This window comes from Siniperca chuatsi, linkage group LG16 (genome assembly GCF_020085105.1).
Source record: "Siniperca chuatsi isolate FFG_IHB_CAS linkage group LG16, ASM2008510v1, whole genome shotgun sequence".
Taxonomy (NCBI): Eukaryota; Metazoa; Chordata; class Actinopteri; order Centrarchiformes; family Sinipercidae; genus Siniperca; species Siniperca chuatsi.
The window spans coordinates 2300001-2316237 of NC_058057.1; the positions used below are offsets into that span (position 1 = coordinate 2300001).

At 44.7% G+C, this 16237-nt stretch overlaps 1 protein-coding gene across 5 annotated transcripts in view; it reads right to left on the reverse strand.

Moving 5' to 3' along the window:
- The window catches only part of rev3l (REV3 like, DNA directed polymerase zeta catalytic subunit), a 98279-nt gene that overhangs the window by 34314 nt on the left and 47728 nt on the right, over positions 1-16237 (reverse strand). For 3 of the 5 annotated variants that reach the window (XR_006374991.1, XM_044169769.1, XM_044169768.1), the window contains exons 5-11: positions 11278-11419; positions 10533-10627; positions 8948-9052; positions 5852-5936; positions 1946-2085; positions 1189-1317; positions 385-622 (exon numbers count right to left, since the gene is read on the reverse strand). Coding sequence is in view for 4 of the 5 variants with exons in the window: in XM_044169769.1 (XP_044025704.1) it covers positions 385-622; positions 1189-1317; positions 1946-2085; positions 5852-5936; positions 8948-9052; positions 10533-10627; positions 11278-11419 (934 nt within the window). In the remaining variant the exon portion in view is untranslated. The remainder of the gene's footprint in view (positions 1-384; positions 623-1188; positions 1318-1945; positions 2086-5851; positions 5937-8947; positions 9053-10532; positions 10628-11277; positions 11420-16237) is intronic. The other 2 variants (XM_044169771.1, XM_044169770.1) reach the window with 1 other exon arrangement.

A 16237-nucleotide genomic window follows, 5' to 3' on the forward strand; every position in this document is an offset into this window, starting at 1 on the left:
AAGCAGCCATATAAGAACTTTGCCAAAATAAAGTATTAGATTGACAAAACTATTATCTAAATCAAAAAGTAAGTAAACTAGCTTTCAGTCTTGACAATTTACAGTACCCAGTGCTACAAAAAAGAATTTAGGCTTGATACCCAGCCCTAGTCACACCTGCACAAATTATTTTATTTAGATTTTATCACTGTAATTTGTGTTCCATTTGTAATGTTTATATTCTGCCTACATCTGTTTTCAAATTGAGCTGTTTCTGATGCAAATAATACTGCAAAAGGGCAGAACAAAAGGGGAAAATGTGTATTAGATGAACAACTAACCGACTGTTCTTTAAAACAATTTTTGAGTAGATTTTTCACTCAAATATGACAGAGACAAACTTGCTTTGGTAAGGATGAGTTCTCAGGATGCTCGCTGTCCCACCGCTGTGACATTATCAGGCTGAGCTCGGCCTCTTCCTTGTCCAGCTCTGGCTCAGCCTCCTCCTCATCACTATTGCAGTGGTAGCTCCTGGCACCAGAAAGTGACTGGGACTGGGAATTTTGCCTAACGGGGGTCCTGCAGAAACCATCATCCTCCAGGCCTGCCAGCAAATCAATGATGGTGTGGTCTTGGCTGCTGTCTGCATAGACAACAAAAACAAAGCATTTAAAAGACATTACATCAGCTAGCTGCAAGCAACAACTTTAAGCGTGCCCCCAAATGAATCAATTAAAGCTATAAAATGACTAAAGCTTTTGAACACTAGGCTTTTCTTGCTTGTTTTTTATGCCCTTTATTTACAGGCTTTTGGCATAGTCACCACATCTTAGCCATCTTATTTTCAGGATAAGTTGAGCTATTTAGAAAGACTATCAATTTTCAGTTGATGTTGGTTTTTTTGCAAAAAAAGTAACAACATTCAAACAGGAATTTAAAAAAAAACCCTGACTACATTTAAGATGCCATACAAGAAACAAAAAGGCTGCTAATAGAATGAGACACGAGAGAAGGTGTAATGAGGAAAACAAGGACAATCAGGACAGAGATGGTAAAAGAAACCAGTTGGATCATGGTAAACAAATAAACCTACTTGTGATATAAGGAGGATTTCACATAAATGTAAGTTTTAAATAGATTTTTAAACACAAAGAAGGAAAAGAAAGTGAGCAGACTGGAGCTTTGTGTGGATCTCAGTGGCTACCATACCTAACAGGGGCGAGTGGCTGGATGTCTGGGAGCGTGGGAGGAAGGTCTGACTGTTCTCCAGGAGACTCAAGATGGCCTCCTCGTCAACGATGGCCTCCTCTGGGATTTTACCACTGCTCCTCACAGAGTCTGGGGGGAGTAGCAGTACTGTTAGCATCACTGGAACATCACACTATACACGTCAGGCAGACTTTGATTGAGATAATAAGAGAGGTTCATCAACACACACAAACGCAGCAGTGACACCGGTTCAGCATGAGGTCAATGTGTGAGCGCCACTGCTGGCCCTGGCAGCTTCTATGCTCCTGCAGGAAGCCTTGGCAGAAAGAGTACCTGCAGATTAGGCTAATGCTAATCACACAGTGTCACACTTTGAACCCCTGACACAATGGGAGTGACAGGGAGAAAGAAAACAAATGTCACTTTCACCAGCTACCTTTTCTGCCAACCACACAGTCAGAGAGCCAGGTCAACATTAAGAGGTAGGAAACAAATGCGCTTCAATGACACGTTCAGCTATCACTGACAATAGTTGTGCTATCATGTTTCTTTCTGATTTATAAAAGTATTACATAGAAAGAAGATGTTTTTCATTAAATATCTGAAATACATTTTTGTCAGTGTGTTTAGGAGAACAACTCACTTCGCTTAAATTTCCTGCCATATTGCTCTTCATTTGGGATTTTCTTGGTAAACTCTCCAACACAGATTTGACCAGAATAGGTTTCATGCATCCCCAGTATTAAGTTTTCCTCACCTGGCTGTGAGTCCCTGTGCACCTCTACAGCATTAGCAGAGGTACACGGCACTCCCTCAGGGGTCAGGGGGTCAGAATGGTAAGTAAGTTCACCGGGAAAATCCTCTTGGTCCTCCCCGACAACAGACGAACCTTGTGTCCTGAGCAGGGAAAGACATCATTTCAGCATGATGATAATTACTTACGTAACTGCACATTTTATAATTTTCTTTCTTTCTTTCTTTCTTTCTCTTTCTTTCTTTCTTTCTTTCTTTGAGGAGGTCCTAAGGCTCAAGGATTCTGGGGGGGAAAAAACAGATTTATTGCAACATAGAAAATACAAACTTTGATTAATTGATAAAAAGATGTCACACACCCTAGCAGTAATTGAGCTAAGACAACCAATTAAGTATATACTCAAAACAAGCACATAGTTCAAGAAGAACTTGAGATCAAATGAATGCAACACTTGTACTCCCATGCATTACATCTGCAAGGAAATTATGTACTAATTTTCCTATTTTAAATGAATATGAGCGTCAGCAGTGCTGTCAGCTTGGCTGTTACCTGAATCACAAAGCAGAGGACCTTCTGGTATCTGCCCTCATGCAGTCATGTTTTATTAGCATCTCTTTACTGCGGGTCTTAATCAGGGAAATGCTCTGTTCACTCTGTGTACACAGAGGTGCTGTGTGTGGTGGCTGTGGTGTCTACGTGCGTGCGTGTGAGTGGCTGCACATATGTGGAGAGTGTCGCTTGTCTGGTATGTGTGTGTGAGCATATGGGAGTGTGTGCAGCTATGTGGTGTGTGTCTGTGTGTTGGAGAGGGAATATGAATGGAAAATGGGCAGGCAGCCAACTTAAGCTTTGTATCCCTCCAGATCACTCTCAGCTACAAGCTGCCTATCACGCTCCCTTACTCATGTTGCCCTGCTGCATCGCTTAGCAACTCACCACTTAGTGACTCTGAAATATTGAAATGTAGACCAGGCAGGTGGCCGCTGCTCACAAGTGGAACAAATTTCACAGGAATGGTCATAAAAAGAAAAAATGAGTTCCATTTTAGGTGCTACTCCTGAACTGATCCAAACCCTGGAAGAATGTTTTTCAGATCTGATTAAACAGCAGAGGCTTGAAGATTAGAGCCCTGTGCCCAGTAGGTTGCAGGTTTAAATCCCACAATGAGCAGGAGAAACTGAATATGAAAATGCCCTCAAATGCCCTAAATGTACTGATTCAGTGTCCAGATAGAGACACAGCACTGGCGGAGGATAAACCGAAATTGGATTGGACAAACACTATACTGCATTTACTGAGAAGTCACAGTCACATGACCACCCTTTGACTCACTTTAAATGATGAATGAGCTAAAGGCTTCTTACTCTAAATGACAAATCCAACCTGGTAGCAAGGCTGTTAAATGACAAATGATGAAAACATGGCTATGAAATCAACGTTTTTTGAGTTTTTAAAGCAGCTGGCATCTTCCTGCTTTTCCAGTGTCTGAGGTTAGGATGACAGCAAGAGAGATTTTACTGCAGTCTCATTGTCATTCAGAGACTTTGTTCTGCCGGGCCGTATGAGGAAAGGGCTCCAGAGAGTCAGTGTGCACGTGCCACTGTCTGGCTGTCTCTTAATTAGTCTGCTAGCTAATGACTTTAGAGGTGACAAGGGAGGGAGCCTGGGCAGGCAGCAAGAGATTACTGCGGCGATTAACACATTTCACTACCAAGCCACAACCCCCTCGCTGCCTTTACTGGCTCTGCTTTGCTGTGTGTTTGAATGATGGAGCAGATGGAGAATGAAAAAGAGAAAAGGAAAATAACCTTCTACTGCATATCATTGCACTGAGGTAACAGAAAGTCTTATTCACCCCCACCCCCTCCCATTTATAAATATTTAAATTTTTACATGTTGAAATCTGATGAAATGTTTCTGAGGAATGAAATGAGGTACTTTAGTGGGATAATGTTGCATTTTGGAGTGGAAACACGCTTTCATTTGACTATTTACAACATTTAAATTAAGGTTAAGACATATTTGATTCATATATGCATTCCCAAACTAATTTCCCATTTGCTGCCTCAATGCAACATTATGCAGTTAGGCTACTGATGAGCTAATGATGGAGCTGTATTATGATAAAAATGATGACCCTAGTCGATGCTTTTGTTATCTGCTAATACACACTGGCAATAATGGACCCCACGAGGGGTCGCATGATAAATCTGAGGGGGTCACAAGATGATTATGAACAGACAACAGGATAGGAACCAGAAAAACAACACAAAATTCTGTTTATGTTTTTTAGACTTTCCTCTCAAGTTACTGGACAATTTACCTCTCCAGGCCTCTAAAAGTAAAGAAAAATTTCACCTTTTGGTTTAACTGGTCACAACTTGTAGACATATGCAACCAGCGATGAGGAGTCGTAAGCAGGCATTGTTTTGTTTTAAGGGATTAAGTATAGTCCAACCGAAGTTTAAAAAATCTGATAACAATATATCGGCTGATGGTACATTTTTTTAATACAGATTCCTTAGATTTGTCTTTTGAAAGATTGTCACCAAGATACTTACCAAGCAGGACATTTTACAGTGTAAAAATCAACTAGCCACTGCTCTCTGATGGAGAAACTATGTAATGGTACTGCAATTTCTTGAATGAATAGGTTCAGGTCTTTTCCCTCTGATAGAGAGGACAGTTTGCTTAAGGGCAGTGACAGGGAGGGAGAACGGATCCACCTAACAGGTTTGAGAGGTGAATCTGCAGTTCTTTTGAACCAACAGAACCACAGCATTTGGGAAAGGTAGGGTGGAATAGAGTGAAAGTAAAGAACAGTAAAAAAAATAACATCCAGTCAAAGATCCAGTCAGAATTATTACGTGCATGTAATAAAACTAAGGACCATATGTACAGATGGGTGACAACTTAAAGGAAAAATCAACATGAAGTGTCTTAGTATGGAGTCAGGCCACCACGAGCCTCCAGAACAGCTTTGGTGGTCCTTGCCAGGTCTGTGGAACTCTGTTGGAGGGATGAACACCATTCCTCCTCAAGATAGTCCCTCAGTTATATATACAAACTTATTTAATCAGATCATCTCACTGAGATCAAGAGAGACCTGAGTACAGCAGGCAGACAGAAACACAAACAAAAGGACACAGAGCATCAGAAACAGTCAGACATCATGAGTATTAACAGAGAGAGTGACTGAGACAGAGGGAGAGTTGAGAGCCGCCAGCAAACTCTGTTTGTGTGTGTGTGTGTGTGTGTTCCATCACTCAAGCCCCGCTCTACACCAAAATCCTTCACTGCTCACACACTGCACTGCTTTCCCCTTCTGATATCAGAGGTTAGTGAATAGAAGCCATCTGGATCTGATGCAGAGGCACGCATGGCTGCCGAGCCAACTGTACTTTTATTTATAACAGGAAATACTTTCTGCCTGTAAATTGTGGGAGTGGGAGGGAGGGGTGTGTAACCTTGTCGACATCATTTCACTCTTTCCTTCCCCCTTTCTCCACACTACACCCGTTCTGTCTCCACCCCCCTCGCTACATCTGTTCTGACTTCACTTTCTCCATCCCTCCTTCCCATGTCTTCCAACCCCTCCCTCTCTGCCCTGAGAGGAAAGAGGAGGCTGACAAAGACACTGACATGAAGCTGAGAAGCATGGGGAAACTGAGGACATGCAACGACTTCATTCCAGTTCAATACAAAGACCCAAAAATGAGAGAAACTTGTGATGAATGTGGTCTGAGACTGTGGGAAACTTGTCTCACTAATGTGACTGGAAGCATCTTGTGATTATTTTCAAACAGTGTTTCTCTCTTCCATAAATCCCAGCTTCTTGCCAGCTACTCTGGCTTAGATCAAGGAGACTGTCACCACGACAACAGATCTGAGGAAGGAGGAGGAACTTACACATCAAACTCATTCTCCTTCAGAATCTCCTTGAATCTCTTCATGAAGATTTTCTCGCTCTCCGTTGAAGTGACAAACCCACGATCTGGAAAACAATTTCAATAGTGCATTCATCATTCTTGGAAACTGTCGGTTCGAAGATTCCAGAGTTTTTCCAGACTTCAGGTCTTAGCTACAATTAAAACATTTTGGTCAGTAATTGCTGTTAAGTATGCTGGTAGTGGCTGGGTAATCTTGCTGTTAGTGGAGCTATATTGCTTAATCACAACAATAAAATGGGACTGGGTGTAATTCTACATACCAAGACTGAACAACAGAATCTTTTCAAACTCGTCATAGTTTCTGTACAAAATGGAATCTTTATGAGACCTGGACATTTTCATTTGCTCTCTCTGTACTTTTCAGACAAGGGAACCCTGTGTACTTGAATGTAGGCCTACACATGTGAAAGCAAACACATTTCATCGCAACATAGCAGATTTTTTATCACCCTGTTTCCATGACAGCTCCCTGTGTGTGGGGACAACTCAGAGTTTGGCAAGATTAAAGTTGTGTCACCAATCACACAGACAGTTCTAAGAATGATGATACTCTGACTTGTGTAGATAATGGAAAACTAAATGCTGTCTTCCACTGGAATAGGGGTCAGCAACAAAACTAAGACAGATGTCATAACTAGCTAACATGAAGCTAAACATGATGAAACATTACAATTAGCCAGCAAATAATTTCTATAGTAATCTTTACATTCCATCCAGAACCAGTGTCGTACAGCCTTAATTACTACATTGAGACATTTCAGAGTCTTCTGTTTTGGGGCATTATAACAATGCTACAAGGCCCCTTCAAGTTATACAGCGGGTGATTAGGTAGTTTTCTCAAGTAAATTCCAGCAAATTCTTCAACACTCACTCCAAATAAGTTTGCCTAACTAAAAAATGAAAAGTTTGTTTAAAACCCTTCTGATTTCTTGTGTTGCTTTCCCCATCTGACTTCTTTTTAGCAGTGTTGCCAAGTTCCCATGTTCTTATTATTGATAGGAATGATGGCCAAAACTGTGCAAATAAGACTCAAGTTATAATAATCCAGATTTTTTCTTCAAAGGATAAGTTTGGTGACATTCTATATTTTTCTTATTGTCAACAAATCCCACTAAAAAGACCCAAACCAACACTGAGTGTATCCTGACAGGTATTGTGTGTGTCCAAAGCCTGATATATCTTCTTCCTCTGTGCCATAGAGCTCCACTGTTGTCCAAAAACTATTAAAAACACATCAGTGAGCCACACTGTTGCACTGGGTGACATGTTCCTTCATCACCATGAACACACACTGTAGTTTATTTTGATTCAATCCCTGCTAAAAATAGTCCCCAATAAATGCACAATTCCCTCCTGTTAGAGTATATTTTGCTAAACAAATACAGTGGACAGCTGTTGTAGGTAATTATTTGACCATTAGTAAAAATTAAACATATATTTTTGACCCAAGATTTACATCTTCAGTAGGAAGCCAGAAAATATTAAGAGACAAATTTGTCTGACAACAACAAAAATATAGAATATTGCTTGCCTTATCCTTTAAATTAAAAACAATCGTGTAGGTTACTGGCACCTTTACAATCTAATGATAACGTTTCTGACAGCAGCCTTTGAAAGTAGGTCAATTCCCAAGTCAGTTTTGGCACAAAATGGACACAAAACGCTTCTTGTGCCACTACAGTCAGCTCCATAAGTATTTGGACAGTGACACCATTTTTGTTATTTTGGCTCTGAAATGAAACACTTAGTATGCACTTTGAGTGCAGATTTTCACCTTCAATTTGAGGGTTTTTACATCCAAATTGGATGAACGCTGTAGTAATTACAGACATTTATATTTGTAGTCCACCCTTTTTAGGTACCAAAAGTAATTGGACAGTTGGCTGTTCAGCTGTTCCTAGGACAGCTGTGTGTTATTACATCGTTAGTACATGCCTAGGCCTAGAAACAAAACAATCAGAGAAATAGCAGAGACATTAGCTTTGTCCAAATCAACTGTTTGGTACATTCTTTTAAAAACGAACGCACTGGTGATCTGAACAATAGGAAATGGCCTGGTAGACCCCGGCAGACTACTTATAAAACCGAAGAACCAAAAGGCCAGGTTACAATTTGCCAAGAATTACCTCAAAAAACCTGCAGAGTTCTGGAACAAGATCTTGTGGACTAATGAGACACAGATAAACTTCTACCAGAGTGGTGGAAAGAGGGGAGTGTGGAGGAGAAAAGGAACAGCCCTTTACCCTATGCATACCACCTCATCTGTAAAAATGGTGGAGGTAATGTTATGGCATGGGCATGTATGGCTGCAAGTGGAACTGACTCCCTCGTATTTACTGATGACATGAGCAGGATGAATTCTGAGGTATACAGAGCAATCCAATCCGCTCAGGTTCAACCCAGTGCCTCAAATCTAATTGGACGGCACTTCGCGGTGCAGCACGACAGTGACCCAAAACATACTGCCAAAGCAACCAAAGACTTTTTCAAGAGCAAAAAGTGGAATGTTTTTTAATGGCCAAGTCAATCACCTGACCTGAATCAAATACAGCATGGATTTCATTTGCTGAAGGCAAAATGCCCCAGAAATAAGCAGGAAGTGAAGACAGCTGCAGTAGAGGCCTGGCAGACCATCAGCAGGGAAGAAACTCAGCGTCTGGTGATGTCTATGGGTTCCAGTCTTCAGGCAGTCATTGACTGCAAAGGATTTGCAACCAAGTATTAAATATGACGACTTTATTTGATATTATGTTAATTTGTCCAATTACTTTCGCTACCCTTAAATGTGGGTTCTAGCTATAAAAATGGTTGTAATTCCTACACAGTTCCCCCAATATTGCTGTCAATAGCCTTAAATTAAGGCTGAAAGTCTGCACTGAAAGCACATACTAATTGCTTTATTTCAAATCCATTGTGGTGGTATACAGAACCAATAACAAAAATTGTGCCACTGTCCAAATACTTATGGAGCCGACTATGTTTAGAACAGGTTACTATTAATGTATGAAAAAAAAAGAAAAGACATGAACAGAGTTTCCACTGTGGATCTGCTCACCTTGTGACTCAGAAGTTTCTATCTGGGAGGCCTGGTTCTTCTCTCTCCTCCTCTGCTTCTCATCCTCCCAGATGGCCTGCAGGCCAGGGTTCCTGCCAATCTGATCTGGACACAGAGGAGAGTCACAGCACAGTGTGTCAGCTAACAATTCCATCATACTTTATTATTGTCTGTATCAAGAGTTTTTAAACCTACAACAAAGACTTTCTAGGTTTTTTTGTCAAGCAGAACTGACGATTCAAAGCGACGCCAGATTTAAACCATAAAATTCAACCCATACATACTGTAGTTCTATTTTCAACAGTGCTGTTTTTATACAATGTTAGAGAGCAGATGGAAAAGTATGAGTCAGAACACAAGCACTGCCTGCCCTGGAGTGGCCTCTCCTTTCCTTTCTTCACTCTAAGACAGATGCTTGTTGTGGTTTATGCTTCTGGTCTAGCCTGATCCAAATCATAAGGACTCGCTGCATACTTTGTATGTAGCATACTTTTAATGCACAAACAAAACATTCAGCAAAACTGGCTCTGCTGGGTAACCTAAGGCCCTCATCTTGACCAGGACATGTGTACTGAACTGCTCTTTTAAAGCTGCACCAAAAAACTCTGCACACTTGTGTCTTAAAGTACCAGTGAGAATTTACCTGCTGGAGAAATGTTTGACTTTAATACCAAGAAACCATGTGTATCAGCAGCAAACTGCACCCTTGTGTTTACCAGCATAGCTGGTCTGTGATTGGCTTCGACTGAAGGGATAGAAAAGGCAAAAGATCAAATAACTGACAGCTATATCTTAAAAGATGCTGTTTGTTTATGAGCTTGGTTCGGTTTGACACTGTGGACAAAGATGATTTTCCCACCTGAAGCCAGAAAAAGGACACATCTTTGGAATCCCAGTTAGGGAGGTGATAGCCAAAAAGATGGCTGTATAAAAAAAAATAAAAAAACATGCCTAGTTTAGCTTTGTTATCAACATGTGGTGACTCCTCTTCTGATCCAGGTGTTTTTTTTCCACCATGGCAAGTTCAAGGATGGGCTTTCTCTTTCCCTCACAGTCTAAAATAAATAAAATCCAGATGTATAAAACCTTTAAATATTAAAACCAGCAACAAGGAGGCCAAGGACACAGTCTCTAAATCCTGAGATTTAAGCACTGCATTCTGCAGTGTATAAACAAACAGAAGCAATAGTTGCATCTATTCTGGGTGTGCGTGGCTTTGTCAGATAACACCATCTGCTTTATGGGTTGTTTTTTTCCCGGTGAAATATCCCCCCATCCTGGATTCCCTCATCTTGGTTAATCTCTTCCTCTCTTTGCTCCCCTGTGACAGGAGGTGTTAGGTCAGCTTCAGTGTTTATGTTTAGTGCTGCTAATGGATTTGATGTGTGGAGACCGTCAGAAGGTGGTGCTCAGAGCAGCTGTGTTCCATCAGTCAATTAAGCATTGATGATTCAGCAGACGACCTTTCACCTTTCTTTCTGCCCCTATCTTGGGTCTAGAGTAGTCTAGTCTAGGTGGGCTACAATACTGGCAAAGACAGGTGGAGGGGTGCAGCAGGTGGGGATGTTGTCCTGCGTGAGCTTACTTTCAATTTCCAGGCGGTTGAGGATGTCAACAGCCACAGCATCAACCTCCAGCTCACAGGTGCTCTGCTTCTCCACCTCATCCAGGACTAGGGAGCTGAAGGCAGACAGAAAGAACAGGGAATTCATAGAAGTGGTATTAAAATGCTTAAAAGAGGTAGCATTCTTGCCTGCAGTAAATTCTGTTGTACTACTGGCTAAAATTTCATTTTTGATGTATGAAGACGAAAGAAAGTTAGACTTTTGTAGCCATTTGTATTTCAATTATTAGTTTTTTGTTTTTTTTTAAATATTCTTTCATTGCTTTAGGGGTAGATGATATGTCAGTAATATGTGTTGTATATTGTCTTTGTAATTAAAGAATTATTCTAGAAATACAAAATAAACACAAAAATAAAAACACCCAAATGCTAAAAATGCTTTAAAAAATTATTTAGAATAATGAAAGAACAGGAACAAAAACAGATTTTTTTTTTCCCAAAATGAGAATAAAAAAGGTGATTCAAAGGAGTCAAAGTGGATTATAAATATAATGAATCATGCACTAAAGGACCTATTTGTCAAACAGATTAAATGCTATATATCCATTCTGGGAGACAAAGAGAGAGATGGGGCAGAGACAAACTATGAAAAGAGAATGCAGAATGAGAGGTATTAAGAAAACCCCCCCTGTATTCAGCTTTTACTGTCAGGACATTCACTTACAGTTAGAGCTAATGCAGCACAGGCTATGCAGGTGGGACTCACCAGGGTATGGCGTTCTCCTCCCAGCGGACAAACGTGCCCCCCAGGGTCCTGTTGTTAAGCTTGGAGGTGCAGGGGCTCTTCCAGGGGCTGATGCTGGGACGACTACTGGGAGTTTGCCTGTCTGAGACCGCTGCCGCGTCTTCTGCAAAACACACACAGGTACATGGTAACGTAAACTCTGAAGGAGCCGTCAGCCAGCTGCAGTAGGGCAGAATAAAGCACAATCATCAGTTGCTTTTCACATGGAGAAATATTAAACATAATGTGGCAAATATGAGTGTAAATATGAGTGTGATTATCTCCTCTTCTGCAATGAATGACCTCTCTGAACTGAGAGTCAAAGTTTATTGTTGATCTTGAAAACAGCACAGTTTTCAACCATGTCTTCCTCAGTAGCTGAAATTTGCTCTTTTATCACTGAGATGCTTCAGGCGTCACATGACCTAAGTGTGAAACTTCAATCAAGAGATTATAGGTGTTCATACACGGGGGGGGGGGGCATCCTGTCTTTAGAGTGTACCAGCAAAGATCTCCATCCACTGCGCTGATCAGCTGTCTCCGGTGTTCACATCTTCAACACCTCACTGCAGATATGCCACGTACGTCTGCTTCAAGTCCTCCACAATCATCCCCGTCTCCAAAAAAACAAAGACCACAGGACTTAACGACTACAGACCCGTCGCCCTGACCTCTGTGGTAATGAAGTCTTTTGAGCACCTTGTGCTGTCCCACCTCAAATCCATCACAGACCCACTCCTGGATCCCATGCAGTTCGCCTACAGAGCCAACAGGTCTGTAGACGATGCAGTAAACATGGCCCTCCACTTCATCCTTCAGCACCTGGACTCATCAGGAACCTATGCCAGAATCTTTGTGGACTTCAGCTCCGCCTTCAATACTATCATCCCAGCTGTGCTGCAGGACAAGCTCTCCCTGCTAAGTGTGTCTGACTCCACCTGCAGGTGGATCACAGACTAACTGTACGACAGGAGGCAGCATGTGAGGTTGGGGAAACATGTCTCTGACTCCCGGACCATCAGCACCGTATCTCCCCAAGGCTGCGTTTTTTCCTCTACTCTTCTCCCCGTATACCAACAGCTGCACCTCCAGTCATCAGTCCATCAAGCTCCTCAAGCTCTCGGAGGACACCACCCTTATTGGGCTCATCTCTGGTGGGAATGAGTCCACCTACAGGAGAGAGATTGACCATCTGGTGACCTGGTGCAGTCGGAACAACTTGTAGCTCAATGTTCTAAAGACGGTTGTAGCTGATTACAGAAAGAACCTCAGCCCCACCCGATCTGCCATCCCTCTAGGTCCTGTACATCTCCAGCACCCTGAAGTGAGCAGGAAAGATCGTGGCTGACCCCTCCCACCCCAGACACAAACTGTTTCACTAACATGCGGTCCATCAGGGCCAAAACCTCACACCACAAGAACAGTTTCTTTCTTTTAATTCTGGTTTAACAGGGTAGGGTATTATTTATCCCTGAGCCTATTGTACGCATTGACTTGTCTCTTGTCCCTGCTTTGTCCCTTCTTATTTAGGGCACCACAATTGTCTGACCAGTCTGGTTTGTTGTTGAGTTGTACTCCCAGGAACTTGTATGACTCCACCCCATGCACCTCCTCACCCTGAATGGTGATAGGTGGATTTTATAGGTGGCTTTCTGTTCCACCGGAAGTCCACTACCAGCTCTTTTGTCTTGCTTATGTTTAGTTGCAGGTTGTCCCCAGTGATAAAGCAGAAAATGGATGAGTTCCCTGAGGTGCGCCAGTGTTACTATCCAGTACGTCTGACTGGCAGCTCTGGAGCAGGATAAACTGCGGTCTGCAAGTGAGATAGTCTGTAATCCAGCATACCATGGCACAGTGCACCTTCATGGCTGTAAGCAGGAGTGGCTGAATGGTGTTGAATGCGCTTGAAAAGTCAAAAAACAGGGCTGGGTCCTTGCCGCAGCAGCCTTCCCCCGGTATGCATTCTTTGCCTCCTTAAGCTTTCTCTTCAGGCTTCTCTGGATGCGTTGTGCCTTCTCTGAGTCCCGAGCCTAGAAAGCCAGCTTCTTTTGGATAAACAGGGATCTGATGTCTATTAATCCAGGTCTTGTTGTTAGGGAAGCAGTGGATTGTTTTTGTGGGGATAATGTTGTCCGTGCATCCATCCATCCATCCATCTTCTTCCGCTTATCCGGGGCCAGGTCGCGGGGGCAGCAGTCTAAGCAGGGACTCCCAGACTTCCTTCGCCCCAGACACTTCCTCCAGCTCCTCCGGGGGGATCCCGAGGCGTTCCCAGGCCAGCCGAGAGACATAGTCCCTCCAGCGTGTCCTGGGTCTTCCCCGGGGCCGCCTCCCGGTGGGACATGCCCAGAACACCTACCGAGGGAGGCGTCCAGGAGGCATCCGGATCAGATGCCCTAGCCACCTCAGCTGGCTCCTCTCGACGTGGAGGAGCAGCGGCTCTACTCGAGCTCCCCGTGTGACTGAGCTCCTCACCCTATCTCTAAGGGAGCGCCCAGCCACTCGGCGGAGGAAGCCCATTTCGGCCGCTTGTATCCGCGATCTTGTCCTTTCGGTCACTACCCAAAGCTTTTGACCATAGGTGAGGGCAGGAGCGTAGATTGACCGGTAAATCGAGAGCTTTGTCTTTCGACTCAGCTCCTTCTTTACCACAACGGTCCGATACAGCGCCCGCATCACTGCAGACGCTGCACCGATCCGCCTGTCAATCTCACGCTCCATCCGTCCCTCACTCGTGAACAAGACCCCGAGATACTTAAACTCCTCCACTTGGGGCAAGGACTCCCCACCCACGCCGAAGGGGAGCAAACCACCTTTTCCGGTCAAGAACCATGGCCTCAGATTTGGAAGAGCTGATTCTCATCCCAGCTGCTTCACACTCGGCTGCAAACCGTCCCAGTGCATGCTGCAGGTCCTGGTTTGAAGAAGCCATCAGAACGACATCATCTGCAAACAGCAGAGATGAGATCCTGTGGTTCCCAAACCGGACACCCTCCGGCCCCTGACTGCGCCTAGAAATTCTGTCCATATAAATTATGAACAGAACCGGTGACAAAGGGCAGCCCTGGCGGAGTCCAACATGCACCGGGAACAGGTCTGACTTACTGCCGGCAATGCGAACACAGCTCCTGCTCCGGTTATACAGGGACCGGACAGCCCTTAGCAAAGGGCCCCGGACCCCATACTCCCAGAGCACTCCCCACAAAGCGCCCGGGGCACACGGTCGAATGCCTTCTCCAGATCCACAAAGCACATGTGGACTGGTTGGGCAAACTCCCATGAACCCTCGAGCACCCGGTGGAGAGTATAGAGCTGGTCCAGTGTTCCACGACCGGGACGAAAACCACTCTGCTCCTCCTGAATCCGAGGTTCGACTATCGGACGAATTCTCCTCTCTCCAGTACCCTGGAATAGACCTTACCGGGAGGCTGAGAAGTGTGATCCTCTGTGATTGGAGCACACCCTCCGGTCCCCTTCTTATACAGAGGGACCACCACCCCGGTCTGCCAGTCCAGAGGCACTGTCCCAGACCGCCACGCGATGTTGCAGAGACGTGTCAGCCAAGACAGTCCCACAACATCCAGAGACTTAAGATACTCAGGACGGATCTCATCCACCCCCGAAGCCTTGCCACCAAGGAGCTTGCCAACAACCTCAGTGACTTCGGCCAGGGTGATGGATGAGTCCGCCTCCGGTCCCCAGCCTCCGCTTCCTTTTCGGAAGACGTGACAGCGGGATTGAGGAGATCCTCAAAGTATTCCTTCCACCGTCCGACAACATCCCCAGTCGAGGTCAACAGCTCTCCACCCGCACCGTACAAGGAGTTGGTGAAGCACTGCTTCCCCCTCCTGAGCCGTCGGGACGGTTTGCCAGAATTTCTTTGAGGCCGACCGATAGTCCTCCTCCATGGCCTCTCCGAACCTCTCCCAGTCCTGAGTTTTTGCCTCTGTGACCGCACGGGCTGCAGCACGCTTAGCCTGCCGGTACCTGTCAGCTGCCTCGGGAGTCCCACGAGCCAACAAGGCCCTATAGGACTCCTTCTTCAGCCTGACGGCATCCCTTACTTCCGGCGCCCACCACCGTGTTCGGGGATTGCCGCGCGACAGGCACCAGAAACCTTGCGACCACAGCTACGAGCCGCCGCATCGACAATGGAGGTGGAAAACATGGTCCACTCGGACTCAACGTCCCCAACCTCCCCCGGGATCTGGGAGAAGCTCTCCCGGAGGTGTGAGTTGTAGACCCTGCTGACAGAGGGCTCCGCCAGACGTTCCCAGCAGACCCTCACGATACGCTTGGGCCTGCCAAGTCTGTCCGGCTTCCTCCCCCGCCAGCGGATCCAACTCACCACCAGGTGGTGATCGGTTGACAGCTCCGCCCCTCTCTTCACCCGAGTGTCCAAGACACGCGGCCGTTGTCCGTGCAGAAGTTAGTTAATATAGTCAACAATGCAGTCTGATAGGCCAGTGATATCCTCATCGTGTGCAGTGCAGTGCAGAGTACATCCCAATCTGTGAGGTCAAAGAAATTCTGTAGGACTGCCATGGCTTCCTTTGACCATATTCTAACAGTCCTGGTGGTGACTGGGATACGTAGAGCACACAGCAGGCATGTAGGGTGCCACTAGGTGTACTAGGTTATGATCAGATCTTCCTAGTGGGAGCAGAGCAGTCGAGGAGTATGCCTTACTGACATTTGCATACAGTCAGTCCAGTGTTTTATTCTCCCTTGTTGTGCACTTCACGTACTAGATGAAGTTGGTCAGTGTGGAGGAGAGGGGGGCATGGTTGAAATCACCCAAGATGATAAGGGCATTTGGGTGCTGTGTCTGAAGTTCTGCGACAATCGAGTGGACAGTCTAATACAACGTGGGTCTTGGTTTTGTAGACATTGTTTTGTAACACTGTAGAGATCTGCGAACATGGCGACATAGCTACAGTGA